This window comes from Danio rerio, chromosome 13 (assembly GCF_052040795.2).
Source record: "Danio rerio strain M-AB ecotype USA chromosome 13, GRCz13ab, whole genome shotgun sequence".
Classification (NCBI taxonomy): Eukaryota; Metazoa; Chordata; class Actinopteri; order Cypriniformes; family Danionidae; genus Danio; species Danio rerio.
The window spans coordinates 35,208,656-35,228,997 of record NC_141033.1 but is presented as its reverse complement, the minus strand read 5'-3'; the positions used below and the strand labels follow the sequence as shown (position 1 = coordinate 35,228,997).

At 36.6% G+C, this 20,342-nt stretch overlaps 1 protein-coding gene and 1 long non-coding RNA gene across 4 annotated transcripts in view; one reads left to right on the top strand and one right to left on the bottom strand.

Annotated features, from left to right (window-relative positions):
* The window catches only part of wdr35 (WD repeat domain 35), a 48,068-nt gene that overhangs the window by 7,272 nt on the left and 20,454 nt on the right, over positions 1-20,342 (top strand). For 2 of the 3 annotated variants that reach the window (NM_001145589.1, XM_087278267.1), the window contains 5 exons: positions 676-820; positions 1,612-1,681; positions 18,776-18,829; positions 18,914-19,023; positions 19,167-19,383. In NM_001145589.1, the coding sequence (NP_001139061.1) occupies positions 676-820; positions 1,612-1,681; positions 18,776-18,829; positions 18,914-19,023; positions 19,167-19,383 (596 nt within the window). Of the gene's footprint in view, positions 1-675; positions 821-1,611; positions 1,682-18,775; positions 18,830-18,913; positions 19,024-19,166; positions 19,821-20,342 lie in introns of all 3 variants that reach the window. The other variant, XR_015505305.1, reaches the window with a different exon arrangement.
* Positions 5,816-15,707, bottom strand: LOC147834237 (uncharacterized). Its single transcript, XR_015506203.1, has 3 exons — positions 14,450-15,707; positions 7,614-7,722; positions 5,816-6,311 (listed from the first exon to the last, which is right to left on the bottom strand). It is a non-coding gene; the product is annotated as an uncharacterized LOC147834237 (long non-coding RNA).

The window sequence follows — 20,342 nt, the reverse complement described above, 5'->3', positions numbered from 1 at the left end:
CATCTAATAAAAGCAGTGTGGATGTTTGCAAAAGTTTTACAGTTCAATTAATTTACTTCCATTTATATTCAATATATTGCTTTAAAGCTGGCTTTTACAATAATGTCAACATCTTTTTCTATTAAAATTGCAACATCAATTTCTACTATAGAGCAGCTCTCCAGTGAGTTCATGTTTTTACTTTCGTTTAACCTCTGAGACTAAACAGAAATGTTTTTTAATCCTTTTTTTACTGTTCATGGTGATATTAGCACTATATTGAGGGTTATTTAACATGTATTTAATTTACAAATTTTTTCTTTATGATATGCTGACTGCTTGTGTTTGTAATAATGAAAGCCTTACTGTTTGATGGAACGCCGGCATACATGGTGTGAAAGCTGCGGTGGGACTCTTTTCCTCGTACTCTCACAGGCAACCTGCTAAATTCCTCTCCTGGTTGGGAGAGCAGATCTTTTGTAGGACCTGCCGCTCAGTCCAGTCTCTCTGTGAACAGATCACCGAGTCTGAACAGCAGCACACAACACAATCATGTTTCATTTTTTTTCAGAGAAATTTGATTGTTTGACATTGTCCCTAAATTGTCATATTCTCCTCTTACTCATTTTCTAATGTGTGCAATGAATTACATTCTAGATGTTCTTTCACAAAGATCTTTTTTTTCCCCCGTTACAGACCCCCTCTTCGTAACCATGACAAAGACACACGTGATTGCTGCTTCTCGGGAGGCATTTTACATTTGGCAGTATCGTGTTGCAAAAAAACTCACCGCTCTTGAAATCAACCAGGTCACCAAGACAAGAAAAGAAGGCCGGGAGAGGTGAGAGGTTTTTGTCAGATTGTTTTTTGAGTGCTTATTGTGCTACACTGATTATGAAAGTGGTAGTGGAACATAACAGCTTCGAAGAAAATGACACTGCCATTCAAAACTTTGAGGTTTGGTAAGAAGTATTTGAAAGAAACCTAAATAATTTTTTTACTTATGATAGCTAATATCTTACATTACCAAAGGAGAAAGAAAAAAAAACGTGAACAAGAACAGCAGGGTATATAACACATGTCATTATTTTGCCAAGTACAATGCGATCCTAGATTAATATCTATGTTGATCCTGGAACATCATTTTTGTTCAAAAATGTAATTCGTACCTTTTCCCCACTGACCCTATTTTGCATAACACACTTGTATAAAATGCAGTAGTATTGTTTTGTATTTCTATGTACCTCAGATATCTCAGTCTCTTTTTTAAAAAGTCACTGCAGTTGAAGTTGTAGAGCATGTTTTGTCCATATCTCAGACTCGGTGGCTCAAGAGAAGTTGCAGATCTGTGTAAATATGCAAGCTTTCATCAGATGAAGTATTGGTTTTATTATTGCGTAGAGTCTGTGGGCAGGTCTGTCTGCCTGCCTGTCTGTCTATCGATGTGGTGTGAGGGGGTGCTCGCTTATGGCAGCAATAGTGAAAAGTTCCACTGATAGCTGTTTGAGGAAACACAGACCAGGACTGAACCCAGTGTTCTGTTTCCCTTCCATGTTTTAGAGAAGCAGTAACCCTCTTTTTCTTTCTTCACAGTGCCTCTTTTCACTTTGTCTTGCTGACTCTTTTCCCTAGGGTTTATCACATCGATGACAGTCCAAGCGGAACATCAGATGGGACACTGAACTTTGCCAAAGCCTTCACAGTGAGTACACTCATCACGCACACACACTCTCACCTGTGGCTCTCTCAACCTCCCGTGAGAGGATTAGTGGGAAAAGTGTCATAAAACACTGCTCTGCTTTACCAGTTTATGGATTATTTTAAGCTTGTGCTGTGTTTTAACTTGATCTGCTTAATCTTTTTGTGACAAAGACACACTAAACGGGATCATGTATGCGTTTTAAACAATTGTGCACATCACATCAGCTGTTAGTGCGAGTGATCATCCTCTCATTCGGTATTCCCCTGCTTTCTTTTGCTCACGTGAACACTATTCATTTTATCCGTCGTGCTGATTTTCGATTGTAAGATTGTATTTGCATGCATATTGGGCCATCTTTAATGTCTAACCTTACTTTTAAGAAAACTGCAATTTAAAAATAGTTTTCAACCATAATTTTCAAATACACATTATACATATACACACATAATACATTCTATCCATGATACACTCATGTCAGGGTCTGGGATAGAACCCAGGTCTTTGGCATATACACACGTGATACACTCTACATATACATTCTATACATATGCACATTCTATACATATACACACATGATACACTCTATACATATGCACTTATGGTACACTCTATACATATGCACACGATATACTCCATGATGCACTCCATACATATGCACACATAATACATTCTATACATCACATGGTACACTCTATACATATGCACACATAATACATTCTATACATATACACACATACACTCTACATATACATTCTATACATATGCACACTCTATACATATACACACATGATACACTCTATACATATACACTTATGGTACACTCTATACATATGCACACGATACACTCCATGATGCACTCCATACATATGCACACATAATACATTCTATACATATACACACATGGTACACTCTATACATATGCACACAATACACTCCATACATATGCATACATGATGCAGTCTATACATATACACACTATATACATATGCACACATGATACACTCTATACATATGCACACTTCATACTCGATACACTTGTGTTAGGGTCACACGATACACTCCATACATGATACACTCTATACATATGCACACATGATATACTCCATACTAGGGATGCCACGGTTCTCAATATAATATTGAGCCGTACGGTACGACCGCCACAGTTCAGTATGTGCTTATGAATTGCGGTTATCTCGGTTTTGCGTTTAAATAATTTAAGTGCGTTTTATATCCCCCCGAATTGACTGTGCCTCTAAATCCATGAGCTGAGTGAAGGAAACTCCTATATATTTATATATATTGGAGTAATAATGTCCCCCAAATAGCAACAATCCCTCGCTGAATCTACCCAACTGGTTCCGAGAGACACATAAAAATAACAAAGTCAGTGCGGGTGTTTATTGCAAAAGATTTGCTGCCGTTTTCGGTGATAGGAGATGTGGGCTTTTGTCATTTTATAAAAGCACTCAATCTGCTTCACAGACTACAGTCTCGCATTTTTCAGCACCGAGATAGTTAAGATGGTTTATTTATATTTACTTAAGTACAATTATGTTTATTTGAAATCTATATCAACTTAACATGTATATTTTCAAAGTGTAGGATTTTATGTGTTCCCCAGTTTGTACATGGGCTACCAGCAGCTGTGAGATTTCAGTATTAATTTTTTTATACAATACACTAGGAACTAGTGTTCTTTTTCTGGCTTTTAAGTAAAACAAAATGAGTATTGCAATAAATAGTTTTTATTTTTTTCTCCTTAACCTCTTACTGTTCCTATTGCCTCATAGAATAAAAAAAACACACACACATGTCAAGCCATGAGAACCAAACCAAAAACCGTGTTAAAAAACCGAGGTATGTATTGAACCGTGAGCTAAATATATTGTTGCATCCCTACTCCATACATATACATATGCACACATGATAAACTCGATACATATACATTCCATATCTATGCACACATGATACACTCTATACATGTACACACATTACACTCCATATATATGCACGCATTCCATTCCATACATATACACACATGGTAAACTCTATTCATTATACACTGATGTCAGGGTCTGGGATAGAACGCGGGTCTCTGGCGTAGAAAGGTAAATAACAATTCCACTAAGCTATTGGGAGTTGAAGAACCTCTTGACACTTTATACATATACACACGATACATATAGACACTCATGATACACTACATATATATGCACTCAAGATACACTCTATACATATACACTCTTCAAATATATTCCATACATATGCACGCATGATACACTCCGTGCATATACACAATCCATACGATGCACTCTATACATATAGACACTCATGATACACTCTATACATATATACTCTACAAATACATTCCATACATATGCACACATGATACATTCTCTTTTTCAGTTCATTCAATTTGCTTTTGTATAATGTTGTTATTATTATTAGCAGTATTATTTATTATATCCATATTTATATTTGTTGTATTAAAAACAAGCTTAGATTTGTCCACCTGCAGGTTTCACACCACATGGGGCATAGCATGTGTATTAGGATATAACTCAGTATTTTGACCACACTTCGTTATTATTGTTCATTTATTCGTTTGCTGGAAATTAGAAGTAAATTTAGAAATAGTTTTAAACAAATCGTTGCGCTTAACTAACGAAACTAATTATTTATGATTCACTCATGCCTGGGATAGAACCCTGGTCTCTGGTGTGAAAGGTGAGTGACAATTCCACTGAGCTATTGGGAGTTGAAGAACTCTTTGACAGGAAAGGACCTGATCCACTCCATAGAGTAGCACACATGATTCACCCTATACATGTACACACTCATGATACACTCCATACATATGCATTTTATACATATACATACATGATACACTCTACAAATATATTCCATACATATGCACACCTGATACACTCTATACATATGCACACTTCATACTCAATACACTCATGCTAGGGTCACATGATATACTCCATACATATGCACACATACATTTCATACATATGCACAAAATACACTCTATATATATGCACACATTACACTCCATATATACACATACATGATACACTCTATACATATACACAATTGCACACATGATGCACTTTATACATATACACACATTACACTCCATTTATATGCACACATTACAGTCCATACATATACACACATGGTACATTCTATCTATGATTCACTCATGTCAGGGTCTGGGATAGAACCCCGGTCTCTGGCGTGAAAGGTGAGCGACAATTCCACTGAGCACACATGATTCACTCGATACATATACACACCATACATATGCACTTTATACATATACACACGATACACTCTACAAATACATTCCATACATATGCACACATGATACACTCTATACATATGCACACTTCATACTCAATACACTTGTGTTAGGGTCACACGATACACTCCATACATGATACACTCTATACATATACACAATTGCACAAATGATACACTTTATACATATACACACATTACACTCCATTTATATGCACACATTACAGTCTATACATATACACACATGGTACATTCTGTCTATGATTCACTCATGTCAGGGTCTGAGATAGAACCCGGGTCTCTGGCGTAAAAGTTGAGTCACAATTCCACTGAGCTATTGGGAGATGAAGAACTCCTTGACAGGAAAGGACCTGATACACTCCATACATATACACACTCTATACATGTGCACAAGATGCACTCTATACATATAGACACTCATGACACACTACTTGCATATACTCTCTACAAATACATTCCGTACATATACACACATGTCAGGGTCATATGACACATGATATACTCCATACATATGCACACATTACACTTCATATATACACACACACACATTGAGTCACAATTCTGCTAAGCTATTGGGAGTTGAAGAACCTCTTGACAGGAAAGAACCTGATCCACTCCATACAGAAGCACACATGATTCACTCGATATATATGCACTTTATACATATACACTCTACAAATACATTCCATACATATGCACACTTCATACTCGATACACTCGTGTTAGGGTCACATGACCCACTCCATACATATGCACACATTACACTCCATATATACACATGCATGATACACTCTATACATATACACAATTGCACACATGGGAGTTGAAGAACCCCTTGACAGGAAAGGACCTTATCCACTCCATACAGAAGCACACATGATTCACTCAATACATATACACACGATACATTCTACAAATACGTTCCATACACGAAAGACTCATGCTAGAATCACATGACCCACTCCATACATATGCACACATACATTTTATACCCATGCACACAATACACTCTATACATATACACACAATTCACTCTATAGATATACACAATTGCACACAATTCACTCTATACACACACATTACACTCCATATAAATGCACACATTACAATCCATACATATACACAGATGGTACATTCTATACATGATTCACTCATTTCAGGGTCTGGCATAGAACCCCGGTCTTTGGCATATATACACTGGCGTGAAAGGTGAGCGACAATTCCACTGAGCTATTGGGAGGTGAAGAACCCTTTGACAGGAAAGGACCTGATCCACTCCATAGAGTAGCAAACATGATTCACCCTATGCATATACACATTCATGCATATATACACTCCATACATATACACTCTACACATATTACACTCCATATAAACACATACATGATACACACAATTGCACACATGATACATATACACTCCATATATATGCACACATTACAGTCCATGCATATACCCACATGGTACATTCTATCTATGATTCACTCATGTCAGGGACTGGGATAGAACCCCGGTCTCTGGCGTGAAAGGTGAGCGACAATTCCACTGAGCTAATGGGAGTTGAAGAAACCCCTTGACAGGAAAGGACCTGATCCACTCCATACAGAAGCACACAAGATTCACTTGTTATATATGCACTTTATACATATACACTCTACAAATACATTCCTTACATATGCACACTTCATACTCGATACACTCGTGTTAGGGTCACATGACCCACTCCATACATATGCACTCATTACACTCCATATATACACATGCATGATACACTCTATACATATACACAATTGCACACATGGGAGTTGAAGAACCCCTTGACAGGAAAGGATCTTATCCACTCCATACAGAAGCACACATGATTCACTCAATACATATACACACGATACATTCTACAAATACGTTCCATACATATGTACACTTCATACACGAAGACTCATGCTAGAATCACATGACCCACTCCATACATATGCACACATACATTTTATACCCATGCACACATACATTTTATACCCATGCACACAATACACTCTATACATATACACAATTGCACACAATTCACTCTATACATATACATTACACTCCATATATATGCACACATTACAGTCCATACACATACCCACATGGTACATTCTATCTATGATTCACTCATGTCAGGGTCTGGGATAGAACCCCGGTCTCTGGCGTGAAAGGTGAGCGACAATTCCACTGAGCTATTGGGAGGTGAAGAACCCTTTGACAGGAAAGGACCTGATCCACTCCATAGAGTAGCACACATAATTCACCCTATACATATACATATACACATTCATGCATATATACACTCCATACATATACACACTACAAATACACTCTATACATATGCACACATTACACTCCATATATACACATACATGATACACTCTATACATATACACAATTGCACACATGATGCACTTTATACATATACACACATTACACTCCATTTATATGCACACATTACAGTCCATACATATACACACATGGTACATTCTATCTATGATTCACTCATGTCAGGGTCTGGGATAGAACCCCGGTCTCTGGCGTGAAAGGTGAGCGACAATTCCACTGAGCACACATGATTCACTCGATACATATACACACCATACATATGCACTTTATACATATACACACGATACACTCTACAAATACATTCCATACATATGCACACATGATACACTCTATACATATGCACACTTCATACTCAATACACTTGTGTTAGGGTCACACGATACACTCCATACATGATACACTCTATACATATACACAATTGCACAAATGATACACTTTATACATATACACACATTACACTCCATTTATATGCACACATTACAGTCTATACATATACACACATGGTACATTCTATCTATGATTCACTCATGTCAGGGTCTGAGATAGAACCCGGGTCTCTGGCGTAAAAGTTGAGTCACAATTCCACTGAGCTATTGGGAGCTGAAGAACTCCTTGACAGGAAAGGACCTGATACACTCCATACATATACACACTCTATACATGTGCACAAGATGCACTCTATACATATAGACACTCATGACACACTACTTGCATATACTCTCTACAAATACATTCCGTACATATACACACATGTCAGGGTCATATGACACATGATATACTCCATACATATGCACACATTACACTTCATATATATACACACACACACATTGAGTCACAATTCTGCTAAGCTATTGGGAGTTGAAGAACCTCTTGACAGGAAAGAACCTGATCCAATCCATACATAAGCAAACATGATACACTTTGTACATATTCACACTTCATACATGTGCACACGATGCACTCTATACATATAGACACTCATGATACACTCCATACATATACATTCCATACATATGCACACATGATACACTTATGTCAGGATCTCATGATACACTCCATGCATATGCACACTTCATGATACACTTTATACATATACACACTTGATACCCTCCATACATATATACAACCCATACGATGCGCTCTATACATATAGACACTCATGATACACCACATACATATGTACTCATGATACACTCTATACATATATATACTCTACAAATACATTCCATACATATACACACTTCAAACATATGCACACATGATACACTCTACAAATACATTCCATACTTATGCACAAATGATAAATTTTATACATATATGCACACATGATTTACTCCATAAATTTATACACACTTGATACTATCCATACATATGCACAATTGATGCACTCAATACATTTGCACACATGATACATTCTGTACATATACACACACTCCATATATATATGCACATACATGATACACTCTATACATATACACACCAAATATATACATACTCTCCATACAAATGCACAATTGATGCACTCTATACACTTGCACACATGATACATTCTATACATATACACACCATATATATGCACATACATCATACACTCTATACATACATTACACTCCATATATATGCACACATTACAATCCATACATATACACACATGATATATCCACTCCATACAGAAGCACACATGATTCACTCAATACATATACACACACGATACACTCTACAAATACATTCCATACATATGCACACATGATACGCTCTATACATATGCACACTTTATACACGAAAGACTCATGCTAGAATCACATGACCCACTCCATACATATACAAACATATATTTCATAGCTATGCACACAATACACTCTATACATATGCACACATTACACTCCATATAAACACATACATGATACACTCTATACATATACACAATTGCACACATGATACATACACACATTACAATCCATACATATACACACATGGTACATTCTATCTATGATTCACTCATGTCAGGGTCTGGGATAGAACCTCGGGCTCTGGCGTGAAAGGTGAGCGACAATTCCACTGAGCTATTGGGAGGTGAAAAACCCTTTGACAGGAAAGGACCTGATCCACTCCATAGAGTAGCACACATAATTCACCCTATACATATACATATACACATTCATGCATATATACACACCATACATATACACACTAAAAATACACTCTATACATATGCACACATTACACTCCATATATACACATACATGATACACTCTATACATATACACAATTGCACACATGATGCACTTTATACATATACACACATTACACTCCATTTATATGCACACATTACAGTCCATACATATACACACATGGTACATTCTATCTATGATTCACTCATGTCAGGGTCTGGGATAGAACCCCGGTCTCTGGCGTGAAAGGTGAGCGACAATTCCACTGAGCATACATGATTCACTCGATACATATACACACCATACATATGCACTTTATACATATACACACGATACACTCTACAAATACATTCCATACATATGCACACATGATACACTCTATACATATGCACACTTCATACTCAATACACTTGTGTTAGGGTCACACGATACACTCCATACATGATACACTCTATACATATACACAATTGCACAAATGATACACTTTATACATATACACACATTACACTCCATTTATATGCACACATTACAGTCTATACATATACACACATGGTACATTCTATCTATGATTCACTCATGTCAGGGTCTGAGATAGAACCCGGGTCTCTGGCGTAAAAGTTGAGTCACAATTCCACTGAGCTATTGGGAGCTGAAGAACTCCTTGACAGGAAAGGACCTGATACACTCCATACATATACACACTCTATACATGTGCACAAGATGCACTCTATACATATAGACACTCATGACACACTACTTGCATATACTCTCTACAAATACATTCCGTACATATACACACATGTCAGGGTCATATGACACATGATATACTCCATACATATGCACACATTACACTTCATATATATACACACACACACATTGAGTCACAATTCTGCTAAGCTATTGGGAGTTGAAGAACCTCTTGACAGGAAAGAACCTGATCCAATCCATACATAAGCAAACATGATACACTTTGTACATATTCACACTTCATACATGTGCACACGATGCACTCTATACATATAGACACTCATGATACACTCCATACATATACATTCCATACATATGCACACATGATACACTTATGTCAGGATCTCATGATACACTCCATGCATATGCACACTTCATGATACACTTTATACATATACACACTTGATACCCTCCATACATATATACAACCCATACGATGCGCTCTATACATATAGACACTCATGATACACCACATACATATGTACTCATGATACACTCTATACATATATATACTCTACAAATACATTCCATACATATACACACTTCAAACATATGCACACATGATACACTCTACAAATACATTCCATACTTATGCACAAATGATAAATTTTATACATATATGCACACATGATTTACTCCATAAATTTATACACACTTGATACTATCCATACATATGCACAATTGATGCACTCAATACATTTGCACACATGATACATTCTGTACATATACACACACTCCATATATATATGCACATACATGATACACTCTATACATATACACACCAAATATATACATACTCTCCATACAAATGCACAATTGATGCACTCTATACACTTGCACACATGATACATTCTATACATATACACACCATATATATGCACATACATCATACACTCTATACATACATTACACTCCATATATATGCACACATTACAATCCATACATATACACACATGATATATCCACTCCATACAGAAGCACACATGATTCACTCAATACATATACACACATGATACACTCTACAAATACATTCCATACATATGCACACATGATACGCTCTATACATATGCACACTTCATACACGAAAGACTCATGCTAGAATCACATGACCCACTCCATACATATACAAACATATATTTCATAGCTATGCACACAATACACTCTATACATATGCACACATTACACTCCATATAAACACATACATGATACACTCTATACATATACACAATTGCACACATGATACATACACACATTACAATCCATACATATACACACATGGTACATTCTATCTATGATTCACTCATGTCAGGGTCTGGGATAGAACCTCGGGCTCTGGCGTGAAAGGTGAGCGACAATTCCACTGAGCTATTGGGAGGTGAAAAACCCTTTGACAGGAAAGGACCTGATCCACTCCATAGAGTAGCACACATAATTCACCCTATACATATACACACCATACATATGCACTTTATACATATACACACTACAAATACATTCCATACATATGCAAACATGATACACTCTATACATATGCATACTTCATACTCGATACACTCGTGTTAGGGTCACACGATACACTCCATACATGATACACTTTATACATATGCACACTTCATACTCGATACACTCATGCTAGGGTCACATGATACACTCCATACATATGCACACATGATATACTCCATAAATTTATAAACACTTGATACTATCCATACATATGCACAATTGATGCACTCTATACATTTGCACACACTCCATATATATATGCACATATATGATACACTCTATACATATACATACTTGATACTCTCCATACACTTGCACACATGATACATTCTATACATATATACAACATATATATGCACATACATCATAGACTCTATACATACATTACACTCCATATATATGCACACATTACAATCCATACATATACACACATTATACATTCTATACATGATTCACTCATGTCAGGGTCTGGGATAGAACCCCGGTCTCTGGCATGCAAGGTGAGTGACAATTCCACTGAGCTAATGGGAGTTGAAGAAACCCCTTGACAGGAAAGGACCTGATCCACTCCATACAGAAGCACACATGATTCACTCGATATATATGCACTTTATACATATACACTCTACAAATACATTCCATACATATGCACACTTCATACTCGATACACTCGTGTTAGGGTCACATGACCCACTCCATACATATGCACACATTACACTCCATATATACACATGCATGATACACTCTATTCATATACACAATTGCACACATGGGAGTTGAAGAACCCCTTGACAGGAAAGGACCTTATCCACTCCATACAGAAGCACACATGATTCACTCAATACATATACACACGATACATTCTACAAATACGTTCCATACACGAAAGACTCATGCTAGAATCACATGACCCACTCCATACATATGCACACATACATTTTATACCCATGCACACAATACACTCTATACATATACACACAATTCACTCTATAGATATACACAATTGCACACAATTCACTCTATACACACACATTACACTCCATATAAATGCACACATTACAATCCATACATATACACAGATGGTACATTCTATACATGATTCACTCATGTCAGGGTCTGGCATAGAACCCCGGTCTTTGGCATATATACACTCCATACATATACACTGGCGTGAAAGGTGAGCGACAATTCCACTGAGCTATTGGGAGGTGAAGAACCCTTTGACAGGAAAGGACCTGATCCACTCCATAAAGTAGCACATACTATGCATGCATATATACACTCCATACATATACACTCTACACATATTACACTCCATATAAACACATACATGATACACTCTATAGATATACACAATTGCACACATGATACATATACACTCCATATATATGCACACATTACAGTCCATGCATATACCCACATGGTACATTCTATTTATGATTCACTCATGTCATGGTCTGGGATAGAACCCCAGTCTCTGGCGTGAAAGGTGAGTGACAATTCCACTGAGCTAATGGGAGTTGAAGAAACCCCTTGACAGGAAAGGACCTGATCCACTCCATACAGAAGCACACAAGATTCACTCGTTATATATGCACTTTATACATATACATTCTACAAATACATTCCTTACATATGCACACTTCATACTCGATACACTCGTGTTAGGGTCACATGACCCACTCCATACATATGCACTCATTACACTCCATATATACACATGCATGATACACTCTATACATATACACAATTGCACACATGGGAGTTGAAGAACCCCTTGACAGGAAAGGATCTTATCCACTCCATACAGAAGCACACATGATTCACTCAATACATATACACACGATACATTCTACAAATACGTTCCATACATATGTACACTTCATACACGAAGACTCATGCTAGAATCACATGACCCACTCCATACATATGCACACATACATTTTATACCCATGCACACATACATTTTATACCCATGCACACAATACACTCTATACATATACACAATTGCACACAATTCACTCTATACATATACATTACACTCCATATATATGCACACATTACAGTCCATACATATACCCACATGGTACATTCTATCTATGATTCACTCATGTCAGGGTCTGGGATAGAACCCCGGTCTCTGGCGTGAATGGTGAGCGACAATTCCACTGAGCTATTGGGAGGTGAAGAACCCTTTCACAGGAAAGGACCTGATCCACTCCATAGAGTAGCACACATAATTCACCCTATACATATACACATTCATGCATATATACACCCCATACATATACACACTACAAATACACTCTATACATATGCACACATTACACTCCATATAAACACATACATGATACACTCTATAGATATACACAATTGCACACATGATACACTTTATACATATACACACATTACACTCCATATATCTATGCACACATTACAGTCCATACATATACCCACATGGTACATTCTATCTATGATTCACTCATGTCAGGGTCTGGGATAGAACCCCGGTCTCTGGCATGAAAGGTGAGTGACAATTCCACTGAGCTAATGGGAGTTGAAGACACCACTTGACAGGAAAGGACCTGATCCACTCCATACAGAAGCACACATGATTCACTCGATATATATGCACTTTATACATATACACTCTACAAATACATTCCTTACATATGCACACTTCATACTCGATACACTCGTGTTAGGGTCACATGACCCACTCCATACATATGCACACATTACACACACATGCATAAAAAGTTTTGCTGCTTCATTAGTCAAGTAAGGTCGTATATGCCTGAAGTTGGCCAGATTAAATTAAACAATTTTAATAACCTTCTTGGCATACTTTTGGAATGTTAATTGAGAATCTAAAATTAGACCTAAATATTTAAAATCAGAGACAACCCTGAGCTTTTCTCCTTTAACAAATACATCAGGATGATGGGGAACTGTCAATGAGTGTGAGAAAAACATACATACCGTTTTACTTGTATTCAAATTAAGATGGGATTCACACAGCCAATCAGATACATGAACTAATGCCTCAGTTAAATAATTAGCTGCCAGATGCTTGTTTTTCGCGTGTACATATAGAACTGTGTCATCAGCATACATCTGGATATTAATAGTAGGACAGATTTGTGGGAGGTCATTTATATACAGACTAAACAGGATAGGGCCCAAGATGGATCCTTGAGGAACTCCACAGTTACTGATTCTGTATACTGATTGACTATTACCAAGGCGCACACATTGTTTCCTATTTGTTAGATATGAAGTTATCCAGATAATCGCCTCTAATGAAAAGTTAAAAAGAGTGAGCTTTGAAAGAAGTACCTCATGATTTACTGTGTCAAATGCTCTGTTTAAATCTAAAAAAAACTGCTCCTATTACTTCACCTCTGTCAAGCTTAGATTTCATATTCTTTATAAGATAACAATTAGCAGATTCGGTTGAGTGATTAGTTCTAAATCCAAACTGCATTGGATGTAAAGGGGTATGTCCGGCATTCAAGTAAGCAATCATTTGCTGTGCTACCCATTTTTCTGCTACTTTGGCAACTGTAGGCAATATACTAATCGGCCTATAGTTTTTCACACTTGTTTGCTCGCCGGCTCTAAAAATCGGTGTCACTATGGCTAATTTCCAAGCATCTGGGTATATACCTTGTGTAATTGAAAGATTTATTAGATGGGCGATAGGGCCAGCTAGTATATCCTTGTATGTTTTTAAAAACACAGAATCTAATCCATAAGCGTCTTTTGCTTTTGAAATTCTCATTGAGTCTATATTCTATGTTTAAAACCTCAGATTCAGATATATCATCTATTTTAGAAATTGGTTTATTATGATTTATTGGACTGTGTGTCATAAACTAAGATGAAAAGTTTTTAGCTAGTTCCGCAACAGAATTAATAAAATAATCATTAAAAATATTTGCAAGTCTTTCCTGATCATGAATGAGATTTCCATTTATTTATATTAGTCTTAATTCACTTAGTCTATGGTTAGTTTTCCTTCCAGTCAGTGTATTAATATTTTTCTAAATCATCTTTCCATTACCTCTAGCATTATCTATTATTCTTATAAAAAACTCCGCCTTAGCCTTCCTCATATTTTTTACCACTTTATTTCTTAGAGATGCAAAAATGTGTCTATCATTGCGAAGTCCTGATTTAAGTGCCCTTTTTAATGCAAGGTTACGCTCCTTCATTTGTTCCCACTGGGCTTGATTAAGCCAGGGTAGTGTCATTTTTTGTCTAGTTTTACTTTTAACTTTTCTAGTAAAAGAAGTTATTATTTTATTAATAATTTTAAGAAACATATCACTGCTGTTAATATCTTGACTACTCAGTAGATTTGACCAATCAATCTGCTGTAGAGCGTTTTCAAAGTTTTTCATTTCTTTTTTTGGATTTCTCTCATGAATTATTTTTTGCTGTGCTCTACCATCAAAGCGTTATTTTGTGAGTTTTCGTGATATCAATGTAATATTATGATCTGATATACCCGTCAAAAGATTATATGTTTTTGTTATCCTTTCTGGTTTATTTGTAAACATCAAATCTATTTGCGTCTGTGAGGAACTTACTCTTGTTGGGCCTTTGACTAATTGGATATAACTAAACTTACTTACAATTTCTTTGAGCTTTTTCCTATCTGTTTTATTTTCCCAGTTTATATTAAAATCCCCCATGATTAGCATTTCTTTTGTCTGATCACATTCCTTTAAAATTTTGTAAAAATTTTCATAAAAACTAATATCAGCAGATGCTGGCCTATACAAGCAAATTACATTAAATGACATTTCTTAATATTTCTGGAAATATTTAACCTAATACATTCCAGGTCTGTTTCATGTGACCATTCAATAGGACAACATTTAAGTGACTCTTTAACATAAACCAACACACCTCCCCCTCTGCCTATATTTCTGTCCCTTCGAAACAGATTATATTCAGAAATACTTAAAGCATTTTACATTACATACATTTTATACCTATGCACACAATACACTCTATACATATACACAATTGCACACATGATTCACTTTATACATATACACACATTACACTCCATATATATGCACACATTACAATCCATACATATACACAGATGGTACATTCTATCTATGATTCACTCATGTCAGGGTCTGGGATTGAACCCCGGTCTCTGGTGTGAAAGATGAGTGACAATTCCACTGAGCTATTGGGAGTTGAAGAACCCTTTGACAGGAAAGGACCTGATCCACTCCATAGAGTATGTGCACAAGATGCACTCTATACATATAGACACTCATGATACACTACATACATATACTCTCTACAAATACATTCCATACATATACACACATGTCAGGGTTATATGACACATGATATACTCCATACATATGCACACATTACACTAGATATACACACACACATTGAGTACCTCTTGACAGGAAAGGACCTGATCCACTCCAAACATAAGCACACATGATACACTTTATACATATACACACTCCATACATGTGCACACGATGCACTGTATACATATAGACACTCATGATACACTCCATACATATGCACTCATGATACACTCTATACATATACATTCCATACATATGCACACATGATACACTCCGTAGATATGCACACTTCATGATTCACTTTATACATATACACACTTGATACCCTCCATACTTATACACAACCCATACGATGCGCTCTATACATATAGACACTCATGATACACCACATACATATGCACTCATGATACACTCTATACATACATACTCTACAAATACATTCCATACATATACACACTTCAAACATATGCACACATGATACACTCTACAAATGCATTCCATACTTATACACAAATGATAAATTCTTTACATATATGCACACATGATTTACTCCATAAATATATACACACTCATGATACACTACATACATATACTCTTTACAAATACATTCCATACATATACACACATGTCAGGGTCATATGACACATGATATACTCCATACATATGCACACATTACACTTCATATATACACACACATTGAGTCACAATTCTGCTAAGCTATGAAGAACCTCTTGACAGGAAAGGACCTGATCCACTCCATACATAAGCACACATGATACACTTTATACATATACACACTCCATACATGTGCACACGATGCACTCTATACATATAGACACTCATGATTTACTCCATACATATGCACTCATGATAGACTCTATACATATACAATCCATACATATGCACACATGATATACTCATGTCAGGGTCACATGATACACTCCGTGCATATGCACACTTCATGATACACTTGACAGGAAAGGACCTATGAACACAATACACTACACAAATGCACACATCACACTCCATATATACTCACATGATACACTTTATACATATACACTCCATACATATACATACATGATACACTCTATACATATACACACATTACATTCCATACATACACACATGGTACATTCTATCCATGATACATTCATGTCAGGGTCTGGGTCACAATTCCACTGAGCTATTGGGATTTGAAGAACCCCCTTGACAGGAAAGGACCTGATTCCCTCTATACATAAACACACTTCATACATGTGCACACCATGCGCTCTATACATATAGACACTCATGATACACTACATACATATGCCCTCATGATACACTCTATACATATAAACTCTAAAAATACATTCCATACACATACACACATGTCAGGGTCACATGACACATGATATACTCCATGATACATTCCATACATTGTACATTTTATCATGTCAGGGTCTGGGATAGAACCAAATGTTCCTTTCAATACTTAAGCATTTTGCATTATTTTACATTAACATTTTATTCAGTTTACTATAAATGATACTTTTGTTTTTTGTATGTTTTTCCTGTTTGGAAAATGCTTGAAACGCTAAGACTCTAAAATGAGTCTTATGTTTTTGTTTTATGGGTTTCAGGCTACCAGAGATCCGATCTGCTGCATCACAGCATCAGACAAGATGCTCCTAGTGGTATGTCTGATTTACGCAAGCACACACTTTTACATCCCAAAGCTTCTGTGAGAGTGATGTGTCTGTGGTTTTTTATATCTGCAGGGACGTGAGTCTGGTATCTTACAGAGATACAGCCTGCCCAACATCAGCCTCCTGCAGAAATATTCTCTCACATCTAGACCGTATCAGCTCTCCCTTAATTGTAACTCCAGGTCTGATTACTTTCTTACCTTTTCTCCTTTTTCTTTTTGTCTCATTAGAACTCTTAGATATATATGATTTATGAAATTTTATGCTAATAATGCTTCCATGTTGATATTTAGTTTGTACTTGCTTGTATTGTTTGTTTTTTCAGTCGTCTGGCTATAATAGACATCACAGGAGTGTTGACCTTTTTGGATGTAGAGACGCGAGGTTCAATGGGAGATGCAGAGGGCGGGTCTACAGCTGGAGACCCATCTAAATTTGAGCGCAAGGATGTCTGGGATATGAAATGGGCCAATGACAACCCAGATCTGTTCTCCATGATGGAGAAAACCCGAATGTATGTCTTCAGAAACCTGGACCCTGAGGTGAGACATACTGTAGAGCAGGGATCACCAAACTTGTTTTTAGAGGGCCAGTGTTCTGCAGATCTCAACTCCAACCATAATCAAACACATCTGAACAGCTTATCAAGGTCTTACTATGCATACTTAAAACATCCAAGCAGGTATGTTGAAGCAAGTTGGAGCTAAATCCTGCAGAGACACCGGGCCTCCAGGACCGAGATTGGTGACCCCTGCTGTAGAGAATGAAATTTAATAAAAAAGAAGAAAATAAGTAATGTCAAAGCTACTGTAGTCTGAGATATGAAAGGATCAGGAAGTGCTGCTCCTTTCAAACACACAGAGTGGCACTTTTTAATATACATAATGTATTAATACAGTAAAAATGTCTAATAATACAGTGCATCCGGAAAGTATTCATACTTTCATACATTCTACACACAATACCCCATAATGAAAATGTGAAAAAATATTTATTGAAATTGTTGCAAATTTATTAAAACTTAAAAAACCTGAAAAATCACATGTACATAAGTAAGTAAATTCACAGCCTTTGCTAAATACTTTGTTGATAAGCCTTTGGCAGCAATTTCAGCCTCAAGTCTTTTTGAATATGATGCCACAGGCTTGGCACACCTGCCTTTGGGAATTTTTGCCCATTCTTCTTTGCAGTACCTCTCAAGCTCTATCAGGTTGGATTGGAAGCGACGGTGTACAGCCAATTTCAGATCTCTTCGAAGATGTTCAACAGGATTTAGGTCTAGGCTCTGGCTGGGACACTCAAGAACATTCACAGAGTTGTTGTGAAGCCACTCCATTGATATTTTGACGGTGTGCTTTGGTCCATTGTCTTGCTGGAAGATGAACCGTCGTTCCAATCTGAGGTCAAGAGCATTCTGAAGCAGGTTTTCATTCAGGTTTTCTCCAAATGTAACACCTGGCATTCACTCCAAAGAGTCTAAGAGTCCTTCAAAAGCCTTTTG